We start from the raw sequence: 17,250 nt of genomic DNA, 5'->3' as shown, positions 1-17,250 counted from the left end.
CAGGTTGTCATGCAGAGTCAAAGGCTGGGAAAAGAGAACTTGTCAGCTTTACCTTGATAAACCCATGAGTGTGAAAGACATGCCACATGCAATTTCCATTACAGAGATCACTAGGAATCCAAAAGAAGCATGAATGAGTGGAAAGAGTCAGGTGTGCGGAAAGTTATTCCGACCAGAAACCTTGGCCAGCTTCAAGTGCTCTTCCAGCTGTACTTGTGTTCCATAGGAAGAAAGGGGATTTTCAAACTTGTCTTTAAAGGTCAAGACAAAATAATCCATTACAAAGTACATCAAGATAGCAAGATAATGTTTTCAGATCACCCTATGTTCCCTCTCCCCTCAAGTCAAAAAGAAGTTCTCTCACAGTAGGAAAGCAGTTTTAGTATCATCCAGAAATATTCCAGTGCTTTTCCATTTTGCTAGGACCATCTTCTTGGTTCACTTCAGAGCAGTGTACTGCATCCTTCTTTTCTTGTCCTGATACTGGCAACTTCACCCACAGATACAAGCATCCTCTCCCTTTGTGCTGGAGGAATAATATGGACTGTCAGGAGAGCTAGCTTCCAGAGATTGTTTGAGCATCTCAGCTATCCTTCCTTATAAGAGAGATCCTACTCTTAACAGCATCACAAATTTTGAAGCTGAGTAAGCAACTCAGGAAAAATAAATTAGTATATTAGGCCAGTGAGGGGGCTAAAGCAGTTGTTGCCCCCTACGTGCACAATATCCATGTCCCACTGCTGGCCATTGGACCCTTGTAACGCAGCAGCCTTCTTGCAGCTGACATGAGTCCATCTAGGAGATGAAGGCTCATATTCCCGAAGCTGGCTGTTTTGTGTCATCTGGGAGTGTTAGAAGCAGCAAGAAGCCATGCAGCTTGAACACGTGTTTGTCACTGGCTGAGCTGACCTGGGTAAGGAAAGGGGCTTCCTTTGGCACATGCTAAGATGTAAGCAAGGAAAGCCCTGAGCTCAGGCTTGTCTCTCAGCAATGGGGCATGTATGGGTGCTACCACAAGTTTTGAGCAGTGCCTAAAATCACCAATGTAAGTGCGCACAAACATTTTTGAACAAATGACTGTCTCCACAGCATGAGTGCTTGGTTTCCAGTCAGCAGCTGTGTTTTTAAAAGTAATTGCAGTTAATGAAGGAAGCAAGTCTTTGTTACTTGCATTCACCCCCTCACACAAAGTTTCCACACCTGAAAGCTGATAACAGCACAGCATAATTTTGTAGATGTTAAGAATACTCTTTTGCTTAGGAAAAATAAAGTCTAAAACTCCAGTTAGTTGAAAAAGAGATGTGATATTCACATAAGACCTTTCAGACAAAATGTTTGTTCAACCATACAGTGCTAAAATAGCATCATTCAGTAGTTCAGCAGCATAGTTTGAAGAACTAAAGTGAGAGATTGGTTACTTTGGCAACACAAGTAGAAGCAAAACCAAAACAAAACAAAACACCTGAAAGACAGTGCAGTCATTGGTCACAGTCAACATGGGTTCATGAGAGGAAGGTCCTGTTTAACAAACTTAATTTCCTTTCATCGCAGAATCACAGGATGGCCAAGGTTGGAAGGGACCTCTGAAGATCATCTAGTCCAACCCACCCGCTGAGCAGGATCACCCAGAGCACATTGCATAGGATGGCATCCAGTCGGGTTTTGAATATCTCCGGAGAAGGAGACTCCACAACCTCTCTGGGCAGCCTGTCCCAGTGCTCTATCACCCTCACAGTAAAGGAGTGCCCCTCATATTCAGCCGGAACATCCCGCACTTCAGTTTGTGCCCATTGCCTCTTGTCCTCTTGCTGGGCACAACTGAAAAGAGACCAGCTCCATCCTCCTGACACCCTCCCCTCAGAGATTTATAAATATTGGTGAGGTCTCCCCTCAGTCTTCTCTTCTCCAGACTAAACAGGCCCAGCTCTCTCAGCCTGTCCTCATACAACAGGTGTTCCAGTCCCCAAATCATCTTTATGGCCCTCCTCTGAACTCACTCCAGGAGCTCCATGTCCCTCTTGTACCAGGGAGCCCAGAATTGGTCATAGTACTCCAGGTGTGGCCTCACCAGGGCTGAGCAGAGGAGGAGGATCACCTCCCTTGACCTGCTGGCAACACTACTCCAAATGCACCCCAGGATACCCTTGGCCTTCTTGGCCACAAGGGCACATCGCTGATGTGTGGTCAGCCTGCTATTTATAACAAGGTTACCCACCTAGTTGACCAAGGGAAGCCAATTGATGTAATCTTTCTGGATTTCAGCAAAGATTCTGCTACGGTTTCTCACAGCACCCTTCTGGATAAAGTGTCCAGCATATAGCTAAAGAAATACATGATATAGTGGGTGAACAATTGGTTGATGGGTTGGACTCAAAGGGTTATAGCAAATGGGGTTACATCAGGCTGGCAACCAGTCACTGTAGGTCTCCATTATAGGGCCTTTTTAATGCTTTCTTAAATGACTTCAATGTAGGAATTGAAGGTATACTAAACATGTTTCTGGGTGTCACTAAATTTGGAGAAGCTATTCACTCCATCAAGGGTAGAGAGGCCTTGCAGAGAGATCTTGACAAATTAAAGGGCTGCGCTATCACCAACAATATGAAGTTCAACAAGAACAAGTGCTGGATTCACCTCCTGGAACAGGCAAGCCTGGCTATATGTACAGACTGGAGAACAAGAGGATGGAGAGCAGTCCCACAGAAAGGGATCATCTGGGGGTTCTCTTTGATGGCAAGCTAGATATGAGCCAGCAGTGTGCCTTGGCAGCCTAAAGAGCCAACTGTACCCTGGGGTGTACCAAGCACAGCATTGCTAGTCGGTCAAGGGAAGGGATTGTCCCGCTCTGCTCTGCGCTGGTGTTTCCTCACCTTGAGGTACTGTGTGCAGTTCTGGGCACCACAATTTAAGGACATGAAACTATTGGAGACTGTCCACACTCTCCAGAGGCTGAGGAGGTCTACAAAGATGGTGAAGGGTCTAAAGGGGAAGACGTATGAGAAGCAGCTGAGGTCCCTTGGTTTGTTCAGCCCAGAGCAGAGCAGGCCGAGGGGAGGCCTCATGGCGGCCTGCAGCTCCCTCACGAGGGGAGCGGAGGGGCAGGCGCCGAGCTCTGCTCTCTGGGGACAGCGACAGGACCCGAGGGAACCGGCATGGAGCTGGGACAGGGGAGGGTCAGGCTGGGTGTTAGGGAAAGGTTCTGCACTGAGAGGGTGGTTGGGCACTGGAACAGGATCCCAAGGAAAATAGTCATGGCAGCAAGCCTGCTGGAGTTCAAGAAGTGTTAGGACAACACTTTCAGACATGTGGCTTGATTTTGGGTGGTCCTTTGTGGAGCCAGGACTTGGACTTAATGATTCTTGTAGGTCCTTTCCAACTCAGGTTATTTGGTGATTCAAAGTCTGCTTATGTCAATCAGTATGAAAATGTAATTCAATTCAGCGCAACAGAAATCAATTTTTCTCTTAGGATCCAAGATAACCAAATATCACACAGACAGCTTAATTAGTTTCTGATCTTTGTACAACATTCACCTTTAAACTCTGGAAAAAACACAGTCTGTGTATTTGTTCTTTATCATTCCTTTTTCCTCTGCTTTCATGCTTAGGAGGAGGAGGAGGCTTAGTGAGCTTCATAGTGACAATAAAATCTTAGTCAAATTCCAGCTTGCTTTCTGAGACCAGGAGGTGGAAGCAGTGTTCCATCAGATCCTACAGACCGTCTCAGTATCCCTAAAACAAACTAAACACAAGGAAGAGCACAAAAACAGAGGTCTTCAAACCTTCCAAAAACCATTCTCCCATCAGTAGCCTTCCCTAGAGAGGAATATCAGCACATAAACAGAACAAGACCTTCATTTAAACAGCTTTCTGTTCTCCAAAAACATACAACTATCCAAATCCTTTTCAGCATCAGTGGCTTCTCTTAAAGCCCCTGCTCTGCCATCTTGCAGTCCAGGGACTGCCAGGTCCTCACATTGGGGCTAGGAGCTCTCACAAAGCAACCCAACTCTAACAGACAACACAGAAGCCCTAAGTAATATCCCATAGCTTTATGTTGCTCTGTCTAATGCATTTCCCAGGTACATTTGTTTTTGGACTTTCACACACACACGACCCTGCAAGGGACATTACGCCCTAGAACAGGTCTTTGGGCAGGCCCTTGCCCTAGGGATGCAGAGCTTTTTCCAGCCATCAGAGCACCTGGCACTTTGGAGTCAGGAGGCCAGCAGCAGGGTGCAGGAAAACCACAGCTGCTCCACCCAGGAGGACAAGCAGGGAACCCAGAGATCCACAGCATAGGCAAGGCAGCAGCTTCACCAGTGTGGTCACGCTGCCAAGTGGAGCAGGGCTGGTAGCACTATGAAGTCCCAGCAGCAGTCCAGAGACCATCAGGCAGACATGCACGAAAGAAACAGCTCCCACAGCAAACTCAGAAACCCAGAGAGCAAAAGGGCTGGACCCAATTTACCTGCAACACAGCTCCCAGGGAGAAGGGAAGGGCCCAGACCTCTCCAGGCTTCCATTAGGCTATGGGTGGAGCCTGCAAGGCCGTAGACCCCAGGAAAAGTTAATGAGGGCAGTTAGGGTCTTTTATCACCCTCCTGCCTTGCCAGCTGGCTCTCCTTAGGCTAAATTTGTCAGAAGGATATTACCACTGGTCCTCCACATGCCTTGAGAGACAGTGGACACTTTGGTCATTGAAGTATTTGCTCTGTGAAAAGAGTTTTACTTGTTCTGAAAGTTGTAATCACACAGCTGTGCTCATCCCTCATCCCAGATAAAGTCTGTAGAGGTTGAGCTAAGTTGGCTTTTGCACTTCGGTCTGTGCCTCTGAGTCTGAGGGAAGGACTATTTCTGAAACTCCTGAGCGGTCTCTTTTGCAATTTGCCCTGAAATACTCAGCTCTGTTCCTTTCCCTTGTGCACCTTGCTGGCTCTGAAGTGCTTTTGCAGGCTCAGGCATTTGCCGTCAGCACTGTCCTCAAAGAACAAAGCCAGGCCTGTGGGATTCACTGGTCTTCGGAACAGGCACGGTCCTGCTGTGCCTGTAACCCAACCTGAGCAGCCCCAGGTCAGGTAGGCAGTGTGGGATGGAGCAGAGATTTATTAATGATTAATGTTATGTTCTCCAGACCACAGTAAGCACTTTCATAAAACCATGTTCACTGAAGGGGGATTCAGTGAGAGGGGATGGTCGCTTTAGCAGAGCTCCTTTAAGTGCAAAGTCATGATGTGATAAAATGAAAGATGGAAAAAACGCGTGGCTGTGCAATGTGCAGTGATAAAGATGATTATAACCTCAAGTTCTCTTTAAACTTACCAAGGGCAATGGGGTGAGGGCTTAGTTAATCAATGCTGAGGAATCCTTTCCTGCTATCTTTTCCATCAGTGAAAGAATGAAATCACAAATGATGATGATGATTCATACCCAGCAAACAAAGGCATAAGAAGCTCAAAGTGCAGTTGGTTCAACGCAGCTTAATTAAAACAGGCATTGTGGGATGCTGTTGATAATGCCTTCTCAAATCTTTTTGAAGTGACTACATCCCAATTAGATAAGGTCTTGAGGTAAAACTTCTCTAAAACTGAAGGCAAAGAGCTTATTTCCACGTCACTGGCCTACCATAACATGGGTGTGCTGGGGCAGAAACTGGAAACCCCAGCTGAGAAAGCAGCACCAGTGTTTCAGGCACTGGACCATCGACCTTAAGTTGTGTTGGGATTCCTTTGCTTTTACCACACATGTAGCTAGCTGCCTGAGGCTTTCACAGGGGTTACCTGAGTGAGAAGCTGGCTGCTGACAGAAGCTGAGGCACAGTATAAAACCACAATCCCCCCCCCCCCCCCGCCCCCGAAGTGCACACTTTGGAGCTTCCTTATTGACTCTTGGGTTAGTTATGGGATTGCAGAGGTAAAGATGTCAAGAAAGGAGTGTATGCATATGGATGTGTATGGATTGTGGAGGGAAAGAGAAAAGCATTAAAAATATTTGGACTGGCAGGGGAAGCAAGTTGGAGTGAGACCGATCCTTTGTGGCACATCTGATTGCCTGTCATGGCAAGAATTCTTTGCATGGGTGAAAGTTGTCATCTTTGCATTCCCATTGGAATGGGTCACATGTAAAATTAAGCATCTTTCCAGGATCTTGCAGCTCTTCTCTGCTAAGATAGACAGTGCCAGCCTTGCCAACACTGACATTAAGATCATCATGCTTTGGGCTTCAAAGATGAGAAGCTTAAACTTTCTGGTGATGAAAACTGATACTCTCACATAACCTCTCTACTCCAAGAGGCTGATCTTTCCAGGAAACCTCAAAAACCTCCAGCCTTGCAAGGTTCATGCTTAAAATCTCTGCAGGTCTGATTTACTGCACAGGATGGTTTAGGAGGCAATCGGTCCTGTGGCCATGTTGGTGCATGTTACTGTGAGCAGCAGAATTAAACCAAGCAAAGCTGGGGGAAAAGAAGGGAAGATCCTGCTCAGGAAGGAAGAGTTCTCTAACAGAAAATGTACTTCATTTTCCCTGTGTTTCATGAGTTGAAAAATTTGCTGGGTAGTTTCAAACTGCAGCCCAGACCGATGTGTAGTGCGAAACACCCAGACCGGGGTGCTCAAAGCCCCATCCAGACTGGCCTTGAACAATTCCAGGGAAGGGACATTCACAGCTTCTCTGGGCAGCCTGTGCCTCACGACCCTCTGCGTGAAGATTTTCCTCCTAACATCTAATCTAAATCTACCCTCTTTTAGTTTGAAGACATTACTCCTTGTCCTATCACTACGTTCTATGAGAAAGACAAATATATTGAATCAAGGAGAAATTACAAAACTGTATGTGTAAATAAGTTACATTTTTTTTTATTTTTCCCCAGTGAGTTTGTTGAAAACTTACATATATACAAGACAAGAAGAAAATCTTGAAGGAGACAGAGAGCTGATAGCATCTAGGATTAGACATCATTAGTTTGCAACCCATTTAGAAAAGGCAGTGCCATTCAGAGCTGCCTGTACAGAAATTCTCTGGTGCAGTCATCTCTCGAATGTCGTGCTGAGTCTGGGCCGTGTGTTATCAGTAGGCAGAGGTCACAGCTGACAGAGAAAGAAATTGATGAGCAGATCATTGACTTGGAATGAGCGACTTGTACAGTATGAGAAGATTAAAAGTACCAAAGTGATTTATGCCATCTGAGGATCTGAGCTAGCTAGTTTAGTTTTGGCCACTAGCCAACCTAAAGGGTGAGAATGGAGCTCAGCAGTCTGCAAATAACCAAAGGCTGTTAAATACCAAGGAGGAAATGAAATGATTTAATGAAGCACACAAAGGTGTAACCAGAAGTAGTTGGACTTAATTAAGGAAGGGAAAATTGTAAATGAGTATCCAGAAAGATTCTTGCTAATGAAATATAATAGTCTGCAAAATCATCTTTGCCTGAGACTTTTAAAACGGGGTGTGATGGAATACAAATATCCTGCAGGTTGAGAGAGGTTTGTGTGTTTGTGGCATATGAATTTACAGTTACCATGGGGCTGAGCCAGCTGAGGGTTAGCAGTCTTGGGCTCATCACATTTAATACTTCCCTATAGTTATAGCAAATAATATGTGCATCTTAGCCAAGGAATGGTTTTATGTCATGTATTTTTGAGAATCATAAGCAAGTATCCGTATGTTTTTGATACCTTTGCTCATGTGTAACTACTCCTTTCACTTCTGGAAAAAAAAATAATATAAAAATCCAACCCCCCAAAACCCAAGCACAAAACAGATAGTAACCAGTTTTCTGGTTAAAAAGTGGCAATAAGTGCATGAAAAAAAATAGGCAGGATAGCCTTTACCAAAGTTCTCAAATCAAAAGATGTTTTCAGATCTGTCTCAAAGTTCTTAGAAAATGTCTACTTTGCAGTGAAGGCACTGTGAAGTGTCTGTGCTGTCCTGTCAGGAAGGAAGGCTGAGCTTGGCTGAAGCATTTAGGCATCCCTACAGTGCAAAGAAGAGCTACAGAATTGTTACTGCTCCCTTGACATTAAAACCAGTAGCAACAGACTAGGGGAGTGACATTTCCGTTTGTGAACAAACTGTGAATCATTAGCTCAGATATTTGAGAGATCGAGATTATTCTGAATTTACTAAAACGGCCAAATCTGAATTTATTTCACAGCTCATTAGGGAGCTGTGTGTAATAAATTACCCAGCATGTTACGTTCAGCTAACCTGCCAACTCCCTGGTTTATTTTATGCTCTGTGTTGCTGAATGTGAATAAGTGCCTATTCGACCACCAGTGCTTCATTGTGAAAATGACAGACAGTGACTTGTTAGAACCTTTTAGAACCCTTTTTTTTTTTTTTTAAAAAAAAAGTCTAGGTTGAATTATATTATTATATTATTATTTATTTTTACTTGGCTACTCATTCTCCATGTTCTCTGTGGTCCCACCTCATCATCTCTAGAAAAGGTACTGTTGCTGATGTAGGGGAGAGGGGCAGAGAAGGAGTTTCTGTGTGTATTCTTTTTTTAAAAATGTGATTTGGCTTTTCAAAGTTTTTTTTTTTTTTTTTTTTTTTTTCCCCCCCAGAATTTGAACAGCCTGGGCAAGATCTTTTACTTTTTTTTTTTTTTTTTTTTTTTTCAGTTTTCTGGTTATTACCTAAAATAGGTCTCTACAGAGTAAGACAATGTTTCATTAACTTCTGTGGTGTTTCTAGTACAAAGAATAATTCGTTACTTGAACCAGTGAAATATATATATATATATGTAGAATTGTAATGTATTTATGCTTTCTAATAGCAAAATCTTTTGAAGTTGAGTTTTTATGAGATGTTTTCCTGTGGAGTACTTCCATTTTCTGCTAGTACACTTCATCAGTGGGATTGATTTTTTATGTCTGGCTGTATGAGGCTGTGTGGGGCAATTCCTGTTTCCTCTGACATGTTTGCATTAAATCTGGTCTAAACATAAAAACTGTACCGATTCTGCAGATTTCCCACTTCTGTCCTGATTTCTTTAAATCAGCAAAATCCATGACTTTAATACGTGTTCTAGAGCGGCCATTGATTTTTTTCAGTGTACCCTGAGTTGTTGAAAAAAACAAAACAAGAACAGACATATATTGAGTACTCTTTTCTTGTATAAAGAGTGCCCTGTGAAAGAAACACAAATTTCAAACAAATGCAAGTAGATTGGTGCTCAGATTGACTCGTATTCTTCCATAAAGTAAGTCACAACGTAGACTTCAATTTACAGGCTGGTATTAAAGGATCAGTGGTGTTCACAGGTACATGAAAACACTACAGAGGTGTTAAGCCACCTGAATCCAGTGGCCGCATTTTTAACATCGGCCACTTCCCTCTGCTGAGACGAAGCTGGGATTTTGTGAGCTGCCATTTGGGACCTGCAGGTGCCTTGCAGCAGGCAGGAGCCATGAGCTTAACTGGAGGCAGACTGTGCCATGCCAACCCTGTACCACTTCTGAAAAAACAATTCCTTTCACCTCTACCCCAAATACATCTGCAAACTTCTGACCAATATTTTCTGACACTGACCTGAGCAGGGAATGGAGACTACCTGCTATATGCGACAGAATAGAGGTATTTCCATTTTCTCCAAATCACACAGTCTACTTTAATTGCTTTCCTGTAATAATATAGCAATATGATGTTGGATTTGTATGAATAATTCAGGGCAGTAAAATGATAAAGTTATCAACAAAAGATGGCTTACAGTGATTATTTAATGCATTTCATAGATGTTTCAAAGACAAAAAGATACATCTGCAAGTGGAATGTGAAATATTACATTGAGAATGCATACAAATGTATTAACTCTATTACTGGGGTAGAGGAAAAATAAGAGTCAGCTGAAGATAGTGAATAAAACATTTTTATATTCCCCAAATGTATGCTCTCTTGTTCTATTAAATAATGAACAGAAGATCTTTTGAAAAATTCAGATAATCTCTTGTGCAATAGGTGCACTTTATTTCATGAAAAGGCACGGGAAGATGTAAAGAAGATACTAGGAGTCTTTTCTACTAGGCTGGTTAGTAAACGTGGCACTGCGGATTTTATGTGTAGGCTACACATTACAGGGGTTGTTAGGGCTTTACCTTAGAAATCATTCTCTGAATGCTTCTTTCTTTGTCGTCTTCACTCCCTGAGCCCCCATGCATTGAATGGTGTGGGAATGGTCACCTGAGGGCAGGTTAAAAACAAAACACGAAATGTTGCAGCTCTCAGTTTGCAGGCTGGGGCAGCATTTTGTGCTGCCTCTCCTGCCAAAGCGAGCGCTAAAGCCAAAGGAACTGAGGGAAACTCAGCTTTTCAGTGCAAAACCCAGTGGCTGCTAAAGCCTCCTGATGGTTTCAGCCGTGCTAACAAAATGTGAGTGGTGGGGTGAGGAGAATCCACCTTTTCGCTGGCCCTCACCTCCTGTAGTCAAGCTGGCTTGTATGCTTTTTCCCCAGCTTGGAGCACAGGGAAGGTTGGGTACCTCCTTGTAATACTAAGCAGTGTGGCTGTGGTCTGTGCTGCTCTTGTAAGCCAGCTACCAGGAAAACAGACAAAGCAAGCAAGGTGTTTTACCCAGCAAGGGATCCTCCTGCATGCTTAATCCCTGTTTCTGCACCTTCTCCTCAAGAAAGGTGTTCTTCCTGTCGGGTGTGATATAAGCATTTGGGGAAGGGGAGAACATGTGGATGCACATTTGGAGAACTGCCTGAGGCTCCTGCCAGTTTGCATATTCAACTGCTTCTCTGCGGAGACTCCAAGGACTAAGTTGGCTCCATCACTGCTCCGTACAGCCCAGGCAGGAGGCAGTGTGTGCACAGCCAGCCTGCTCAAAGGGGCTCGAGAGTTTACAGCTTAGACCTTGAAGGCTGTCCAAAGACCACTGCTTGTCATCTGCTACAGAGAAAAAAGGCTGTAAAGGTGCAGGCTCTGAACTGTAGGGAAAAGTCCTAAGTCACTCTGAAGATCAGATCTCAGTTTGCTTTCTGCAAATCATTTGTCCGTGCAGTGAAATCCTCCATGTCCACCTACACTTCTGCAGTGCAAGCACCTCTGGACATCTGCCCCTGAAATAACCTTGAAGATTCCTCCTGTGTCAAGTGAATCACCTTGTTAAATAAGACCCCCCCCCCTTTTTTTTTATAATTTGTCCCCATTTAAAGACATGTTAAAGAGAAATCTTTAGTGTTAGAGAAAAAAAGATCTTGATTTAATTGTCTTGTCTCTTTTTTTCCCCCATTCTATTACCCTTTACACTATTCATTTACTCTTTTACTATTAAAATAGCTATCTGATGGTGGCATTACTGAGTGAAGTGATACAGATATGCTAAGTGGAGTGTGACAGATGAATTCCATAATTTGAAAACCTGCTAGCTATGAGGTAGCAAGCACTGGCTTTTTCTGGCTTTATTGACTATTAAAGCTCCATTTTGCAGTGCATACTGTTCCAATGACATGATTTTCCATGCAAAAAGTCTTGATTTTTTTTTTTCTGAAACTAACAGACTTCCCTTCTGAGATCAGATGGACGATGTAATTTTGGGGTCATTTATTCAGCCCTGAGAAACTTTGTTTAGTTAATAAAATGGTTTTTCATCAGCTTTCTAGAATGTATTTTTTATAGGTAAATTAAAACCTTGCTTATTAATTGCAAGGCACACAAGTGCTGTTGGCTTTCTCTCAATGCACCCATGCCAAGGCTGTTGATGGCCAGGACGTGGCAAGGCAAAGGGAGAGATCCTGGGCTTGTACAAATCCATCTGGTCTGAGCAATCCTAATGGGAGGTCTGACCACAAATCTCTCTTAATTCCTTCCTGTGATTGCCTTCTGCTCTAATGGCTCTGTGGAAGGGTAGAGCGGTTGTCCCCTCAATAAGCTGACAAACTTTTTAGATTGGAACAGCAAAGTCTTTTCTGTCAGAGGAGGCTTCCACTTAACGGGCTAGGAGTGCTCACAAACTCAGATAGCTCATCTCGATTTTGGCTCAGTTCAGTTCAGCAGCAAACAGCTGAGGAGTAACTTCATTAAACGTGTGCTGTGTGGCCGGGGACCATTGCTTTTCCTAAATCCATGCTTACTGTGGAGTGTGTTACTTTAAAGAGGGAAAGCTAGGATTTCATTATGCATTTATTCTTGTGGTAAAGATAATTGTATTTGTCTCTCATACAGCAACTCTCACGGCCTTCGATAGAGATGAATTAAACCTAACCTGACCATTTGCTTTGCAAACAAAATTATACACATTCGTCTTTAAAAATCATCTCTCAAAATAGGCTTTTATTTTATATACAAATTTATTGTTAATAGGACTATGTGCTGAAAATGAAAGACCAGATTTTTGATCCTGGTTACCCACTAAGCAATGGAAATAAATGTGCTGAGGCTAATAGAGATGCATGCAGATGTTTTCATGATAAAACAAACAAACAAACATAAACCTTGTCTGACTGTTAACTTTGGAATGGTGGCCTTGTCCTTTGCTTTGTGGTGGCAGGTGTGGTAACTTGTCTTAAGTCTGTGGGGAGTCCTCTCATACTGGAAAGTTTTTTAGGAGCTGAAACCTCAGGTACAGTTTCTGATTGCCTACAGTTTGGGATCCTTGCATCCTTTTTCTGAGAAGTTTGCAAATCCCCAAATTTAGGCCGTGAACTAACTGAAGTGTATCAGAAAGCAGAGCTTTCATTCCTCGTGGATTTCTCATGTTGTACATTTAAAGGGATATTCAGAGAGCTCAATCATAGGCATGCAAATCCACATTACAAGAAAAGAGTGTTTCTTTCCCAGGACAATTACGAGAAGTTGACCAGTTTAGAGGCTTTGATTTGCCTTCTATCCACCAACTATGTAGGAAGGGTGCAGCAAGCAGTACCCTGCGCTGGATGGTGTGAGCAGACGTGTTTTATTCATTCCTAGGCTAAAAACATCTGAATGAGGGCTTTAAAAATAACTGAATTAAAAACTCTTTATCCCATAAAATGTTACTATCTTTTTTAGGTTTTGAGAGATTTACTTTTTAACTGCTTTATCATGACACTTTTACTCAAGGACACAAACATGCTGGTGTTATTCAATCCAAACCAAGTTCCTTCTGGCTGCTCCTGTTGCTCAGCCTCCAGGTCACCTGCCTTTGAGCCCCCTGAGGGCTTCAGTTTTTGGTAAGCTCCCTCTGGCCAAACGCCCAGTCCACATGAACGCACTCACTATGATTTTCAAAATTCTGCCCAGATGGTCTTTGCCTGTGGAATAGTTACGATGCTCAATCTCCCATTTTCCTCGGGGGAGAAATACATAATTTAATTTGTGGGTTTTAGTAGTCTTACTAATGACTTTCTGCTTGTTCTGTTGTTCTAAGTAGCTACAGATGCTTTACTGGCACTTTTATATTGTCCCGTATTGTTGCTATCCGTTGTTCGATTTCAGAAGGGAGAGATGTAAACTGTACTTCAGCTTCTCTGGGACCAAGCTGACAGAGCTATTGAAAATGAGGCACATGCTGCTTCTGAAGATTTTGCCTTCTTGCATAGCATTTCTCAACAGACAGCTATAAAAAGTAGTTCCACGTGAGAAACTATCAAACCTGAAAACTTTGTCTCATGAAGTCTAAAGATTATCAAGTAGGAACTGATCAACTTTTGGCTCAGAACTTGCCCTGTAGTGATACACAGCACATTATTAAAGCAACCGCTAAATATTTCGCTGGGGAAGATGCCTGACTCCTTCTTTATCGGCATCTCAGCAGTGCTGACTTCAGACTTGGGCCTGAGGAGCCCAGCTTGTCTCCCGACCCGAGGGGCTGGCAGGACTGTGCAGCATCCCGCTGGCGATATTCCCTGACAACACGGGACGTGCTGGGTTTGTCTGTAGGATTCCGGGGGCCTCCTCTACTCTTTGCAAAAGAACCTCTCCCTTTGTTTAGGAGTGTTTTAAAAAGGTGTGGTGCACTAGTTATCGTGTAAGAACAAAAATGATAATGTCATCAGTGCGTACTGGTAGACTGTGCAAAAGGAAGATACAAGAATGCTGCTATTTTCCTCATTAGACACAGATTCTTTTTTACCCTTGAGCACATCTCATATTATTCCAGTGCTACAGCTAGCTGAAAACAGAAATGTTTTCTGGGAGAAACTTTGAGAGAAACTTTTTTTTTTTTGGCCCTATTCATTAAATTTTTATTTTTATTCTGGCTGAAGAACTAAGTGTTTAATTTTAAATTGGTGTTAGTCTGCCAAGGAAATCCTCTGAAAGAAATATTTTGAGGCTGAGCTTGTGGCTCCCTGTAGTTAGGTAGTCCCATGCTTAGCTTAACCAAATTCATACACCAGGGGTCAGTCTGCTTTGCTGTAAATGCTGTGAATTCAAATGCTTATTAGAAACCCGAGGCCATTTTTTATTACTAAAACTGTATACATCAACAGTTCACCTTGAAGCTGGGAGCTCTGTACCAGCTAAATCTGCAAAGAAAAAAAAACACAAAGCGGACTGTGATCATGTCCCTTTACTAGTTATTTTCAGTGTCTGTTCTTAGCTGTTGTGCTTTTGCATGCAAAATCAGCTTTTGGAGAACAGAATGAAACCCCCAATTCCTTTTTATTGACAGCAGCATCAGTAAAGCGGGTTCTTTATCTGTAAAGACACTTGCAGGCACAGCCAGTTCCTCTCGGGGCTGACAGAGTGCCAAGAGCTCTGGCACAAAGACTGGTAAACCAGGTGGGCTCTCACACAGCATCTGCGGCGCTCGTACGTGGTATGCTCTCCATGAAAAGTCACAGCGGAAAGCAAATTGGAGCACGGTCTTTTGTACGGCAGCGATGCCCGTGGTTGTCTGCAGCTCTGGAAAGAGAAAAAGGCAGAGGATGTGAGGGTGCAGCGTGGCTCTGTCATGCATGCACAGCGAGGAGCCCTCGTCGGCTCATCCCTGCCAGTCAGTGCGATAAAGCATCACACCAGGATTATGTCTGGTACATCTGCAGCACTACATGGCTTGCCAACTGCCTGACAGCTTGAGGTGCTGGGCGTACGGAAAAAGAGCTGATGGTCAGAAAAGAAAAAGCAAAGCTGTATTTCATCGCTTTTTAGACAGGGCAAAGGTTCACTTATTTAATAAAGTTGTATAGGGTACCTAGCAAGTAGGCTGAAGGGTGTACGTCCTTCCTAATGTGGGCACTTTGGTCTCCCATTGTAAGACTCCCATTGTAAGATGGCAGAGGTGAGCCAGGGTGCTTGGAGAGCTTCCTTGTTGCAAACAAATTCTGTATCTCCTCAGCTTGTAGAACTAACAGTAACTGCAACAGGCTCCACTATGCGGCTGTTGATTTTCCCTTTCCACTGGCAGATTTCTAGTCCTAGAAGATTGCAAATGTGATGCTAAATCCTCCCTCATGCTCCCTTTACATACGGGCAGCATCTTCAGCCATTTAGAGTACTCCACACAGCAGGGTGTATTGTTTCTACCCAGGGGATGTATTTTAGAGCATTTTTGAAGGTGTTTGTTTGAACTGAGTTGCTTTCTGCAGCAGGAAGGCCTGGCAAAGCATGCTGACAGCTTACAGGTAATCTGCCCGTGTTGTTTCCCAGGCTGTTAAATGCCACAGCTCTCCTTGTCACATCTGTCTGTATGACCCTGTCCCCAGAACGGTTACGGAAATTGCAAGAGTGCCTTATAGAGACAGTTGTCAGCCTAACAGCAGATTCGACTATTTTTTCTTTTCTTTTTTTTTTTTTTTTTTTAAAGCAAAGATAATTCTGACAGCTGGATGTAACCACACAGTAGCTGTCCTGAAACTGCTTCCAAGCTGGTCCCAGCCATTCCTGACTAGGAGCTGTTAAACTGAAACTCGGACTCCAGAGGTGTTGAGTGACACACTGCTGTCCTAACGTGTCAAGCAACAAGTGCTGTCTTCTGGCAGCCCAAGCTCACATATCGGCTCCTGTCAAGGTTTTAAAGTCTGCTGTGGCAACCATCTGCTTTAGCTTTGCTTGCCCTCAGAGCCAAAGTACTTACTGCTGAGTTGTCACACGCTAACTAATACAAACAGCAAGTCTCTCTCCTTCTTGATTTGCAAAAGGATGAGGGAAGCCTGTGCATCGTTAGCTTCACACAAATTAGTGCATTCTTCCCTGCCAACTTTGCTGTACAGGCAGCAATCTTTTGGGCTTTAAAATGCTTCTGTGCAAACATCGTTTGTGATAAAGCGTGAATAAACAGGTATGTGTCAGCAATAGAAAAACAGGTGGAAAATGCTTTCTCACTATGAACACAGGTGTTTCATGAGAAGCCACAGAAGCATTTCTGGAGCTAACAGTACCGTTTTCAGATGTAGCTCAAGTTTAAAGCCCTGTTCTTCTCAACTTCTGCGTTCAACTTCCGAGTTCCAGGATGCCGTGTGGCGTAAGACCATAAGGCACACTTCTTTGTGTCTGCACTCCTGCCTGGTGATCAGCAGTGGCACTGAAGGAGGCTTGGAGCGCATACAGGCAGGTCGTGGAGGGTCATTCAGCGTTGTACCTTGCGTAGGGTAGGAGGGTGTCTCAGCAGGCTTTATTTCAGGTTATGTGGTGGCCCCAGGTGCTGTGAAGATGGCAGGCTTGATGAGGTGGTAATCTTTAAAGGGCAATGCTGCCAAATTGCAGGCAACGCCCGGGCTGTTGTCACCTACTTCTACTGCCAGCAGAACAGTCTGAACACTGCTTCCCATGCTGGACCGGGCCCTAGCCCTGCCAGGAAAGCGGTCTGATCTCAGGAGAAACATCTTTCTACGTCCCATATGTATGCAACAAGAAGAGCACTAAGCTGGGGGGTGGGAGCTGTAGCTGTGTAGGCAGAAGAGACTAAACAGGAGGAAGAAACAGAAAAAAAACCAGAGTAATTCAATTTGATGAGCATGTTTGCCTTTGTTTTTTAATTTTGCTGCATTTTTCCAAACATTTCAAGCTTGAGAAAAACCGGCACTGGCACTGATTGAACGAAATAAATAAAATCCTCTTTTGTTCGCTTGTCTAATTCCAAGTTTTCAGGAATTCTGCTGTTTCTCAGAATCATCCTGCTTTGAGAGAAAAATGTCACAAGAATATATATATATATTTTTTAGTCAATAAATGTAAAAGTAAAGGACTGATCATTTTTCTTTTAGCTCAAGATTAATTTTCAGGCTGAGACTGAATATTAAAAATGTCATACTAAATGGCAACTTTTCTGAAAACTTGGAAGTTTGTGAAAGAAGGAGGTTACGCTGACAGATGTTTCAGAAAC

General features: G+C 43.5%; 2 protein-coding genes across 14 annotated transcripts in view; both read right to left on the bottom strand.

The window, feature by feature from the left end:
- Nucleotides 1-4,554, bottom strand: part of LOC308194775 (maestro heat-like repeat-containing protein family member 2B) — a 79,243-nt gene extending 74,689 nt beyond the window's left edge. Inside the window, exon 1 of one of the 2 annotated variants that reach the window (XM_080591083.1) lies at nt 4,471-4,554. The gene's annotated coding sequence lies outside the window, so the exon portion shown is untranslated. The remainder of the gene's footprint in view (nt 1-4,470) is intronic. The other variant, XM_080591085.1, reaches the window with a different exon arrangement.
- A 3,946-nt stretch (nt 4,555-8,500) lies between these two features.
- LOC308195061 (uncharacterized protein) overlaps nt 8,501-17,250 on the bottom strand; it is a 535,750-nt gene continuing 527,000 nt past the window's right edge. For all 12 annotated transcript variants that reach the window (XM_080591884.1, XM_080591886.1, XM_080591888.1 and 9 more), the window contains one exon: nt 8,501-14,831. In XM_080591884.1, coding sequence (XP_080448010.1) covers nt 14,604-14,831 — 228 coding nt within the window. In that variant the 3' untranslated portion in view covers nt 8,501-14,603. The remainder of the gene's footprint in view (nt 14,832-17,250) is intronic.

This window comes from Anser brachyrhynchus, assembly GCF_964034855.1.
Source record: "Anser brachyrhynchus genome assembly, chromosome: 4".
In the NCBI taxonomy this organism is placed as follows: Eukaryota; Metazoa; Chordata; class Aves; order Anseriformes; family Anatidae; genus Anser; species Anser brachyrhynchus.
The sequence above is the reverse complement of the archived record's forward strand: the minus strand, read 5'-3'. Positions and strand labels throughout refer to the sequence as shown.